Source organism: Sciurus vulgaris, assembly GCF_902686455.1.
Source record: "Sciurus vulgaris genome assembly, chromosome: 2".
NCBI classification, from domain to species: Eukaryota; Metazoa; Chordata; class Mammalia; order Rodentia; family Sciuridae; genus Sciurus; species Sciurus vulgaris.
In genome coordinates, this window is record NC_136462.1 from 165012471 (window position 1) to 165026568 (window position 14098).

Consider the following 14098-nt stretch of genomic DNA (forward strand, 5'->3'; position numbering starts at 1 on the left):
AAGAAACAGAGTCATTTCAGTTATCCGTTGCCACATTAATGAACAACTCAAAACATGGAGAGCTGAAACAAAGATTGGTTACTCCTCAAAATTCTGTAGATTGACTTTCCAACAGCTGTGTGAGGAGAGAGGCCCCGTGGTGAGGCGCACTGCCTGGAAGAAAGGCATTTTGATTATTGCTCTCAGACTTGTTTGGAAACGGGTGACTGACACAGTAGGACATCTGGAAAATGAAGTATTGGAGGACCTGAGGCCAGTCTGAGCTGTGCCAGTGTGCAGAAGACGTCATCAGGAGCCATCTTGCACATCTGCTGCACCTCTGATTGTGATGAAGGATATCACCCAAATGGAGGCGGCTACTCTCATCCATGATTTTGCCCATGGCTGCTGTACACATACAGTGGAATGTCACCTTTCTAACTCAACTTCCTCAGACACACCCCTAGCAGGCTCACACTTGGAGCCCAGTTGTGTGACCCTCCAGTGGCCCACTGTGTGACTCAGATACACATGCATCATTTCCTGCACATGGAAAGGAAAAATTGACCTAAGGCCACTGCTGAAGTTATATGTCTTCAGAGAGGAACTAATGAGACCAGAAAAATGACTCTAGTAACTTTTTAAGTTCTACCAAACATATGGAATTGTTTTTACTCCATCATATACAGAACAAAACCCACTCAGATCCAGGCTAATATCCTCCAACTTCCCATAGAAGCATAATGAAGAAAATTGACAGGAAAAATGTGTCCCAAAGGAAATGACTGTGGTGAATCTCCACGCTGAAGATACACCCAGTCATTGTAATGGTCATGGAATAGTCAGAACTTAGCTTGAAATTTTGTGAGGGAAAAGGTAGTGGTCATGACATTGAAAGCATGAAGGATAATATCCTAGAAGCTGGTCCAAACTTGATAGGGCATAAAAAAGATGCTTTCTCTGTATCAAACGTTCTGCACCAGGATTTATATTTATATATACTTATATAAATAAATATTTATATATTTATGATGATGATGATGATGTAGTTCTGACCATTACAGTATATCTATGGCAAAATATATTCCCCAAATAGAAATTTAAAAGTCAAAATAGTAGATTGTATTTTTCACAGGGAGTTCTGGATTTCTGGCAAGGTCAGCATTCTTGTGGGGGGAAGTGATGAAACAGTGATATAGATCTCTAGCAATTACGAATGTTTTGCACTTGATATAAAATAACCTATTATAAAATATTGCAGGCTATATCATTGGCAATAGAATGTTTTCCCCAGTAGCCAATCGAAGCTTTATTTTCTTAGGTGAAAACCTAAAAGCCTGAGATGTAGAATCACATTTTTGATAAATTTTGTAGTGTTTTGTATTGTGCACCTTCTGCTGGGAACCATATCCAATTGCACTTAGATTCTTTTTATATTTTAAGCTACTGAATAGTTGGTTCCATCTGTTTTACTTTCATACCTCCTCCCATTTCATTAATTCTTTATTCTATACTTGTTCTACCTTTGATAACTGCTTTTAGCCCTATAATTTTCATGTTAATCTTTAACCACTGACAGTTTGATTTTCTGGTCCAGAGTACAATACAAATTTTATTCCATTTAATATCCATAATTTTCTCCTCTCGCTTAAATACACATGACACCTTGTACTTTTTATTCTGTGTCTATACTGTCTTTACACACCAGCTCTAATTTTATTCTGTGTACTTTGAGGAAGATGATAATGGAAATCTACCAAATAACATTGCTTTTTCTACTTTATTTTTTTTAGTTGTGATAATGGAGTTTAAAAATTACTCATCATATACTGTGACTATATCAGTCACAGTATATGATTTCTAAAACACAAATATAATTGGTTAAGTAATTTGTTTTGAAGAAAAATCTGTAATTGAGAGAGAAGTCATATAGGCAAACCATTAATAAGCTCATAACATATGAAGTTTCTAATACTGTTTTATTGCAGTAGTCCTTTTAAACTATTGATTTACACATAATATTATCTTGAACCTAAATCCTTTAAAGAAGTAGGCATTATTATCACTATATAGCTAAGATTTATTGAACACTGAATGTGTATTAAGTACTATGAAAAATACATGAATTATCTCATTTGAGTCTCATAGCAAATTAATGAATTAGATAAAAAATCAGGGCTAGCCATAGGCATGTTTGACTTAAAGGCTACAGATGGACCATAATGCAATATTGTCTTCAATAATAATAAGTATTCATGGTCCCAGAAATATCACTTGACAAACTTGGTAAAAAGACAGTTTCATCTGCAATATTTTATTATGGTATAATTTATATCACACCTTGAACCTAAGGAGCAATTCTGTACATAACTGTATTGACTATGCATAATCTTTGAAAGAATTTGATGTTTTATTAATGCATTCATCACCATGTAGTTATTGAACTTAAATTTTTTTTAATTGTAGGTGGACATAATACCTTTATTTTATTTTTATATGATGCTGAGAATTGAACCCAGGGCCTCATGCATGCTAGGCGAGCACTCTACCACTCTACCACTGAGCCACAACCCCAACACAAGTTATTGAATTTTAATTTAGAATGTGCCAATTACTTGTCTAATTTGACAGAGGACTACATATCAAACAACCTGGGACCAGTTTCTATAAGATTTGGCTCACAAAGCAAAAAGAATATAACAATGTTGAGAAGATGCTGCCAAGACCAAAATATAACATCTTACCTCATAAGTATTATATAAATTATTATGTATAAATTACTATGCATCAGTCAAGAAATAAATAAGTGAATTTTTAAAATTTTTAATGGTTTATACTGAGGAAAATTTAAAAGTAAAGCTTATCAGTGAGAAAAAGAATAAACATATCAAATTAATAAATACAATATTGGAGATAACAGTAGAAAATTCATGACCTGCTGTTAAAGTAAAATCTCATGAGTTTTTTGAAATATATAATTTTGACTACCCTATATTTGTTCTGAGTCAAATTCTTCAGTCAGAAAAAATGAATACATTATACCAGGCATATTTTACTTCACAATACATGTAGGACCATTTTTATAAGGCATCAAATTAGTTTATAGTCATTGAAAATTATCCATTCTGATACTGTAATAAGGCTGACACACCACGTTGTATTATACCTTGTCATATTGGGTTTTCAAAGAGTAGTCTTACTAAATATGGAATTTAAGAAGCTCTATGCAAAGCAAGCATTATGAAAAATTAAATATATCATTTAAAATGTATTCTATGTGATACATATCTTCTTCATAAAAGAATTCAAGAAAAAATGATTCTTTGAAAATTATTTTCTCAAATTTCAAAGTGATAGTAGCTGGGAATATAGCTCAGTTGGTAGAGTGCTTGCTTTGCATGCACAAGGCCCTGGGTTCAATCCCCAGCACCATCAAAAAAAAAAAAAAAAAAAAAGACCTCTTCAAAGTGATGTAAATGTACTAGTCTGATTACTTTGTCATTTGATTTTTATAATTTTTAGTATCTCACATATGCATGAGTCTAAGAATATAAAGATCACAGTCTCCCTTCTATGTTTTAATATTCTCTATTAATAAGTGATATTTATTTACATAGATACATATTAATTACATTTCAGATCAAACAGTTTTTCACTATTGTAATTAACTTTTATTTGTAGAACTCTTGGATGTTAACTCAATTTCAGGATGTTTCATTAAAGTTTTCAGATTTTTTTCTGCTGTCAAGTTATATCTTTAAAAATTATCACTGGGTTGGGCATATAACTCAGTGGTAGAGCACTTGCTAGCATGTACAAGGCCCTGGGTTCAATCCCCAATATCACCAAATGTTGGGACTAATGACACGTTAACTAACTCAGGCTGACTCCTTACTCCCTGGCGAGTGAGCAAGATCAAGGCCTCAAAGGTGGTTTCAAAGGTTCATGACAATAAATCGGACCACCATCAGGGATTGGTTAACAATAGTTCCGGGAAGGTGATCAGCTCGTGCTTGCCATATAGTCCTATGGGACTCTCACCTGCGTGAACCCCCCATGCCTTGCTGACCTTTAAGCTGATTGGTTCCCACCTATCCTCCACCCTACATAAAAGCTGTGTGACTTCCTCAATAAGCGAATTCCTGCTGTGACTGGTCTCCCTGACACGTCTGATTGTCCTCTGCTGGGAGGGCTGGGAGCTGGTGGTCAGTCGGCCCTACCTATCCCGGTCTGACCTTGTTGGGGAGTGTCCCCTTCCCTTGCTGCTGGTGGAGAAGAGCAAGGGGGCTTAAGACCCTGACAACCAAAAAATAAATAAATAAGTAAAAATGATCACTGAAGGAATTATTTTAATACATTAGTAACTCTAAATTGTAAATCATTTTCGACTATTATTGAGAATTTTAAGTTTTCTAGAAATTTTTTAAATTGTATTGAATGAAATTTTAAAAATAAAATGTTTTCAAATTTTATAGAAATATTTTATGTATTACAGATATTGAAGCAGAAAAACATAATAAAAGACAAAAAGAAACAAATGTCACCACACAGGTAAATATTGTTAAATCATATTTTTCAACAGAAAATTTATGCTATAGGTACAGTTAGTATTTATTCAGCATGCTAAGAATTTCTTAAACCATCAATATTAATTATTGCTTCTGTAATTTTTAAAATTTTCAAACAATGTCATTCATTCAATAAACATTTTCTCAGTCCTTCATAAGAAGCATAATACTATTCTCAGGCCTGAGCTTTTTTTGGTTAAGTCGCAACTTGCCTGCGGTCCTAAATATTAAGGCAAAAAGGGCAGGGAGTTACAGATGCATCTTAAACTTTATAAACCTCGTGATGTCTTCTGACATCTTGGAAGCAAGGGAGTCAAATTTTCAGTCTATTTTCAATCTATCAACCAGTGTTAATTTTTTTTTTTTTAATTCATTTCAAGTTACTCTTTTACTTGAAAATCTTCCTATCTCACACAGTCTTACTTATTGGACTCAGAGGTCTGGTTCCAGTGTTTGTTTGTTTTGATTTGTTTTCTGATATCATCTACTGCCTTTGTATCCTTTACACTATTCTAGACATGTTGGGCTCTGTGCTGCTCCTCAGAAACCCCAGACATCTATCAGTCAACTTTCTCTCTGATTGCAATGTCTTTGCACCTGGATCTCCACATGGCTTCTTCCCCTTCCATTCAGGCCTTTGTTCAAAGTCATGTTTTCAGAGTCTTTTCCTACATGCTGAATTCACAATTACTCCATCTAAAATTGCAATCCTATCACAACGCTTCCTTCTGTTTTCCTTCCCTGCTGTATTTTCCCCCTCAGAATAATCACCATATAAAACACGGTATTTTTTATGTTTGTTAGCACTTTCCCTCCACTAGAATATAACACCATGAGAACAGTCATTTTTGTCTGTTGTCCACTGCTATTGTACCCAGCAACTAGAACAATGCCTGGCACATACAGATACCAAATAAATGTTTATTGAATTAATGAATAAAACTTAACTCCAAATTGAAGGAATAAAATGTGAAAAATGTTTATGTAAATTAAAAACATCTCTTTACTTTGCAACATTTTTGAAACCGCTCCAAATTTAGCTCTTCTCCCTTTACTGTAACTATCCCATTCCATAATCAACAGTAGTATTATCAGCAAAAGCAGAAAGAGCTTGAAATGGAAGAGAACCAAAGTAATGTTATTTTGTTCTGATCTGACTCCATTGTATGCTTGCTTGCAACGTTTTCTTTCCAGTCCTTGACATCTGTATCTAGGTTGACAGTACAGTGGGATCTTCCGGTATCCCTGACTATGACACTGATATCTAACAAAAATGACTCTGAAATATGTAATCAAAACTATTCTCTCATGTAATCAAAATATCTGTCTCAACAAGGTCTATTCTGATCTACATGTGCCTCTATTGTCCTTGTGGTTTTTGTGAATTTTGCCTTTATAAATTCTGTAATTCCAAAGTTCAGGGGCTGGTATACTTATTAAAAAACACTTTTTCTCTTTCAATTTGGCTCAGTATGCGTGGTTCTTTGTAATCTTCCAGTACTCCATAATAAGCTTTGCCTAGGTCTGTTTGCCTTTGGGCAGGTGGAGGTGGAAGGGACATTAGTTTTATCACAGCCATCTTGTTTTCTCTTATTGGCTCTTGCTATCTATGATATGCAGTGGCTGCCCAATAACACTTGGAATCCCTCTTTGGAATCGCTACTACCTGAGATCCAAGATGCTGCTCAGACCCATAAATGTCCTTTCAATGCCCAGCAGTAGTAGATGCAGCCCACAGAGTAAATATGGAGAGGGCACACTCTCTCTATGAATATCCTAGGCACAAAGGAAAGTTAAGAACTACTCCAAGAGATCATAGAAATATTGGAAATTAACAAAGTACTACTTTGTATCAAAGGTAAGGAAGTAATGGCCAAGATAGCCTGCTTGTACGCTGTATCTCTCACCCAACCCCTTGGAGTATCTGCCTTTTAAAACGTCCTTGGTATTGACCCCATAGAACATAGAGTGCAGAAGTGAAAAGACTACAAATGGCTCTAATGCAAAGTTCCTTTACATCCAAGCTATATCACACCCAAAATAAAGTACCCTCAGTTCACTGAACTTGCCCTAGTGTTTCATGACTCCTTGGCAATGAAAAGGATACTGTATGACTGAAAATATTCTTTCCCCCAACTCTCCCCGTATTGTAGACCTAGACAATTCTGGTTATCTTTCATAATACTTATCATTTACATTATAATTTAAATAAAATTTTAAAACCCACCTACATAGAACTTACTCTTTCCCTAGTTTTTCCTCTTTCTGGCTTTAAAACTGTAAATTTCAGCCCTGGGGATGTAGCTCAGTGGTAAAGTGTTTGACTAGCATCTGACAAACAAACCAAAAAAACCCTTTCCTCCATAAAACTCTACAATTCTCTCTCTCTCTCTCTCTCTCTCTCTCTCTCTCTCACACACACACACACACACATACACACACATACACACACACCATCTACTACACCATCCCCAATGCACTTTTAAAAATACACACTTTAAATAAAAATGTTTGAAGTCACTTTGTCTTGTGTTAAAGATCTAATGTTTCAGGAGGTGCATGCATTTCCTTCAGTATTAAAGAATGACCATGATCACAGAGATAATAACCCTTCTGGGTATTTAATGTTCTGTGAGGGAATAACTGAGGTTCTCTAATGGAGCAATTCAAATGCATGGCTGATGGGCCATTTTGACAACCATCACTCAAAGAACAATGAAAACTGAAAACAAGAAAAAGGTAGCCTTGTTCTCAGCAATGAGTGGTTTTCATTGAGCCTTGCTCAATTCAATTCTCTACTTCATCCAAACAGACCTGTTCTTATTCTGAGATTAACATCTTAGTTCAATAATTTCACTTTTTCAAATGAAAAGTCTAGTATCATGATTAATGACATTATATTCAGAATTTATATTCAGAATTATGTCCTTGTGGTTAAGCAACATTTCAAACTTTATAAAACCCTTTCACATATGCTATTAATTCCTTCTAACATCTTCATGAAGGATAATTGGTTATTTAATGGTTAGTTTTTATTTACATTTAGCAAATTAGAATAGTCAAGCTCATTAAAATTTAAGAGATTTTAGTATTGCAAAATTTCAGTATATTCATTCATGCAATACAATGCCTATTATGTGTCATTATAGTTACTAGAATTTAGAATTTTTAAAATATTATAAATGTTGTTTAATCTTTATGAAACCTCTACTTGACATTGCTTACACTTGTTTGTGAGTTTCTGATGTATAAAACAGTATCTTTATAATTTCTTTTAATGAAATGCATTTTGTGTAGTAGATATAATAAGGGTTTCCAGATTTGATTAAATATGCTACCATGTATTCAGGATTTCATCCCCTGGATATTTATTTTCTTTCTTACCACCTCCCTTGTGGTCATACTTCCCCAAATGTTAGTTTTACCTTTATTTTAACTGAAACCCATTTGTCTTCTGAGAATTTCTGAAGCCCTTTTAAGCATTTTCTCCCAGAACCCACTTACATTGGTCCAGGATGGGTTGGGGTGTATCTTCCCTCCCTACTGTTACATCCTCATTAGAAAGTAATAAGTGATGTGGATAAAAAAGTAGCTTGTGGTCCCTTCTCTCCTTTTCTACTCTTGCTTTATTCTTAGAGATTTCAATATTCATAAATCCTAGCTTCTCACTTACATTACTTAAGTCTTCTTACCTTTCATAATCTCATCTTCTCTCCCCTTCTATGGTCACATTCTAGACTGTTATTTCCAAATTAAAATTTCAAGTGTCCAAGTTTCTGATGACTACTGGTATCTTCCTGGGTTGCTCCAATGCTTTACTTTCATCAGGACCTCAGATCCATTTACTTTTTGAACTGCTCTTTGCCTGCCTTATGTCCTCATTTTCCCTTCATCTCTATAGGACCACAGTCCATTTACCAAAACCTGTAGGAACAAATGTGTTTCAGAATTCAGGTTTGTTTGTTTGTTTGTTTGTTTCAGCTTGAAGCATTTTTCAAATTTGTTCTTTTTAGTTACTCATGACAGTAGAGTATATCTGACATATTTATACAAACAGTTTTAATTGTAAAAAAAATTACATCTTAATCATTTTTAAGTGTAGAGTTCTGGTAGTGTTAATTACAGTCACATTCTTTGGCAGCTAATCTCCCGGACTCTTTTTATCTTGTCAAACTGAAATTCTAAATCAGTTAAATAACTCCGCTTCCTCTCTCCCCAGTTCCTGGCAACCAACATTCTACTTTCTGTCTCTATGAATTTGACTATTCTAGGTACTTTATATAAGTGAAAACATACAGTATTTTTCTCTTAGTGATTGACTTATTTCATTTAGCATAATTTCTTCGTATTTATCCATGTGTCATAATCTCCTTGCTTTTAAGGCTGAAACACTTGTACATACCACATTTCTTTATTCATTCTCCCATCAAGTGATACTGAGCTGCTTGCATATTTTGGATATTGTGGATGCTGTTATGAACATGGATAAAAAATATCACCTCCAGATCTGGCTTTCAATTTTTTTGAGGGTATATATCCCAAAGTGGACTTGCTAATTCATATGGCAATTCCATTTCTGAAGTTTTTGTGCAACTGCTACTCATTTTCCATAGTGGTTATATCATTTTGTAGGACCCCCAAAAAGGAGACCCCAACTCTGTCCCACAGATCGATGGCCACCCCAATCAACCTCAGGAGGCGTCACTTGATGCAAACCGCAAGAGGCTTTTATTCCAGCGCGCTGGGACCCAACTCGTGACTCACGCAGGAGTCGAGGAGTCGAGTCCCTAGCAGAAAATCTTACAAGTTTATAAAGGCAGAAACCACACATCGGGAGGGGTCGCACATGAAAGGGAAAAAAAGGGGGGGAAAAAAGGAAAAAAAGGGGAACAAAGCCGCCGGGAAATTCCAAAGGGGGTCTGAGTTGTCTGATAGCATACAACATGTTTCACAATGTTTTACAACAGGGCGTAGATTCTGGTCAATAGTTTCTGGTAATCTTACAGTCTGAGCACTATCTGGCTATCTGGCTCAATTTACTCTTTTACTCTCTGTTTGGGGCTGTTTCCTGGAACAGCTTTAAGGGCTTTGTTCCCATTACTGGGAGGGAGACCTTAGGGAGTTGAGATAAAACAGCTTAAAAAAATGTCCATTCTTTCAATTTCTACCAACAGTGAACAAGAAATCTAATTTCTTCAATGTCTCTTCTTTTTTGGGTTTTTGTTCATTTATTTGATTTTTGTTTTGTTTTGTTTTGTAGTACTGTAGATTGAACTCAGAGGCACTCTACCACTGAGCCACCTCTTCAGCTTTTTTTATTTTTTATTTTGAGACAGGATCTTTCTAAGTTGCCCAGGCTGGCCTTGAACTTGCCATCCTCTTGCCTCACCTTCCCAAGTTGTTGGATTATAGTTGTGTGCCACTGCACCTGGCTGTGTTTTGTTCTGGATTTTTGTTTGTTTGTTTTCTCTTTCCACATTTTTTAGGGTACATTATAGTTGTACATAATAATGGGATTTCTTTGTTACATATTCATACAAGCACACAATAACAATATAATTTGATCAATATCACTCCCCAACATTTCTCCCTTTGTTTTGTTTTTTATAGTAGCTATCCTAATGGGTAGGAGGTGATGGTATCTTACGGTGATTTTGATTCATATTTCTCTAATGATCAGTGATGCTGACCTTATTTTCATGTGGCTTGTTGTCCATTTGTATAACTGTCTATTCAGGTCCTTTACTCATTTTAAAATCAGGTTATTTGTCTTTTATTGTTGAGTTGTAATAGTTCTTTATGTATTCTGAATATTAACTCCTTAACTGATTTGCAAATATTTTCTTCCATTCTATGATTTGCCTTTTCACTCTGTCAGTAGTTTGCTTTAACCCAGGGGAGTTTTTAATTTTGATGTTCTCCAAGTAATCTCCCCTTACTTTTGTTGATCATGTTTTGGGGGTCTTATCCAAGATCATTACCAAATCCAATGTCATGAAACTTTCCCCTATGTTTTCTTCTAAGAATGTGATAGTGTTAAGTCATACATTTAGGTCTTTGATCCAATTTGAGTTAATTTTTTAATATGGTTTAAGGTAAGGTCTAATTTCATTTTTTTTGCTGCTAGGTATCCAATTTTCCCAGCACAATGCTATTGAAAACATTGCCCTTTCTCATTGAACGTTTGGCTCCCTTGTTGAATATCACTTGACCATAGATGAGGTTTATTTCTAAGCTCTCTTCTTTTCCACTGGTTTATATGTCTGTCCTTGTGTCAGTATAAGAATTGCATTAAATCTATAGATCACTTTGGGTAGTACTGACATCTCAACAGTATTAAAACTTCTAATACATGAACATGGGATGTTCTTCCATTTATTTTTGTCTTCTTAAAAACTTCACAAAAATTGCTAGACACAATTCAGCAACATTTCAGAAAAAAAAATCAGCAAACATATAGTTGTATTTTTATATGCTATAATGAACAATCCAAAAAGGATGTCAAGAAAACAATTCCACTTGTAATAGCATCAAAAAATAAAGTACTGGGCTGGGGATATAGCTCAGTTGGTAGTGCTTTCCTTGCAAGCCCACAGCCCTGGGTTCAACCCCCAGTACCACAAAAAAATAAAGTACTTAGAAATAAACATAGCCAAGAAGGTGAAAGACTTGTACATAGAAAATTACAAAATGTTTCTGAAAGAAATTAAAGGAGTTCTGCATATAAGATCTGTCATCTGTAATCAGATAATTTTACTTCCTTCATTTCAATTTGGGTGAATTTTATTTCTTTTTCTTGCCTAATTGCTCTGGATAGGAATTTCAGTACTATGTTAAATAGAAGTGGGGAAATTGGGCATCTTTGCCTTGATCCTGATCTGAGAGGAAAAGTTTTCAGTCTTTAACCATGATCATGATTATAGCTGTGGGTTTTTCATATCTGAGATGATTTCTTTCTAATTCTTATTTGTTAAGTGTTTTTATCATGAAAGTATATTTAATTTTATTGAATTACTTGTCTATACTATTTGACATATCATATGAAGTTTTCCCCATTCATTGTCAATATGATATAATATGTTAATTTTCAAGGATATTAAACTATTCTTGACTTCCAAGATTATTCCCTCTTGGCCAGGGTACATAATCCTTTTAATATGCTGCTGAACTCACTCAATCTTCTAGTATTGTTGAGAATTTTTTGCATCACTATTAGAGATGTTGGTCTGCAGTTTTCTTTACTTGTAATGTTCTTGTCTTACTTTGTATCAGGGTAATGCTGACCTCAGAATGAGTTTGGAAGTTTCCCTCCTCTTCAGTTTTTTGGAGGAAGTTTGAGGGAAAGTTCAGGGTCTTTTTAAAGTTTAGAAATGTAAAAATAAATATATATTAAAATGTAAACATGTAAAAATGTGAAACAATCAATGTATATAATATAAAATAAAATGTAAAAACTATAAATTTGTGTGTATGCACAAGTGCACACATGTGAGATATATATATAGAGAGAGAAATACACATATACCTCATGTATTATAGAATATCCCAGAAAGGACTGGGGAAATGTGTTGTTTTTGAACCCATCAGCAAAATATATGAATATTCACATTAAGTGAAATAAAGAATAGAACTAACCTCACATGAAGTTAGTATCAAGTTTTCATACCAACTAACTTTGAGCACTAAATTAACAAAAAAGTTTTCAGTGTTCAGATATTTCTTGGATTTGGGAATTGCAGACAGGTTTTGGGTACTATTAAATCACTTTTGTATAGACCCTCAATTAATTGCTTCTCTTGTGCTCCATTCAATTTAATGGTAAAATCTCAATCTTCATGAAATGCAATTCTCTGTCTACTTCATTCTTGCCGCTGAGTAGCTGATCATGACTGGGAATACACACAATTATACAACCAGTCTCATTTTAATTTCATGACTACAAGCCTCAAGTAGGACTTCTGTGTTTCCCAGCAAATTTGAACATCTCCCTATTCAAATATATTATCCCACACTTCTACGATTACTATTTCATACCTTCTCTTTTCTTCTTAAACTTATGACAAATCTGTCCCTCACTTTCAGCTGATGACTTTGCTGGGTTTTATTTTTATTTTTCTCATTGAAAAGAATTGAAACAGTCTAAAGAGCAAGACTATCTCCACCACTAGTAACTCTTTCTACCTACCAGCATATCTAACCATGGGCACTGATACAAACCCAGACACAGACTGCCAAATACTCTCCATTAGAACATCTAAAAAGCATCTAAAACTTGACATATTAATAATTAAACTCTTAATTTTCCTCACCCTTATCCTGTTTCTCCCCTAGTGTCTCCCATTCCAGTAAATAGTTCCTCCATCCACCATACGCTTGGGGGAAATATTCTTAAAAGTCACCTTCCGCTTTTTTATCTCGTACCCAACATGCCGGTGAGCTTGGTCTTTAAAATATATCTTGAATCTAATCATTTTAAACTACTCTATTGCCAGCAACTAGCATTTACCCATCTGGACTCTGTGGTAGCCAATTCCCTGATCTCCTGCCATCACTTTTGCCTTACTGCAGGCTGTGAAGCCCACAGTATACATTCTAATATACTTAAAATCCAAACTCTGCAATGCCCCACAGGACCTCATATGATCTGGTATTTGCTGTTTATCTGAACTTTGACCATTCTTTCCTTTGCTCACCACATTTCAATCACTCGGGCCTCCATGCTTCTCTTGGGCAATACTCAAATATATCCCCTATTTCAGGACTTTGGTACCTCTGGTCCCCTCTGCCTGGGATGATCTGGTAGATAGTCACATAGTTTTTTCTCCTCAACACACACTTTATCAAATGTTTCTCCATTAACTTTTTTTTAAGATCATCTGTCTAAAATAAAACATTACTTTTGAATTTCTTATCCTGATTGGGTCCTCATGTATTTTATCACCTCATGTAATTTTCTATCTATATAATTGTTAATTATTTGACTCATACTGGAAGCTAAACTCCATGAATCTATGCTGTTTAATTTTTTGTTTGTCTCAGAGATGTAGATATCTCTTGATTAGTCTCCATAATCTAATAAAGGTTTGATAAATATTGGTGAATTGAACTGGTGAATAATTAACTATACTTATTACTACTTGTACATTTTTTTACTTGGCAATACTTGTATGATGGAATGATAGAAACTATCAGTAGCTCTAGTAAAAGTTAAGAAAAAGAGGCCAAAATTAATTTTAAAAACAGATTTCTGGGGTTTTTATAATCCATTTATCCACTATACCATGAATACTTAACATGGTTATATATTTAATTATAATTTTCTGCTTCTTGCATTTAAATGCAGAATATAAGTACAGATTCCAATATGTACTAAGTTTTAACGTTGTCTGACTTTACTGAAAGCTACCCTCGTAATTTAATGCACTTAGGAATTAGAAATTTTACATTGACGTTATATTATTAGTATCACTTGCGCTATTTTGTTTCCCTTTTTCCTTGCTACTCCACCACTTCTCACATTTCAAAGTTATCCTTGGATATCTCTAATATTG

General features: G+C 34.6%; 1 protein-coding gene across 2 annotated transcripts in view; it reads left to right on the top strand.

Moving 5' to 3' along the window:
- Window positions 1-14098, top strand: part of SEL1L2 (SEL1L2 adaptor subunit of SYVN1 ubiquitin ligase) — a gene marked incomplete at its 5' end in the record, with an annotated part of 127638 nt that overhangs the window by 26172 nt on the left and 87368 nt on the right. For both annotated transcript variants that reach the window (XM_079128496.1, XM_079128497.1), the window contains one exon: window positions 4475-4530. In XM_079128496.1, coding sequence (XP_078984622.1) covers window positions 4475-4530 — 56 coding nt within the window. The remainder of the gene's footprint in view (window positions 1-4474; window positions 4531-14098) is intronic.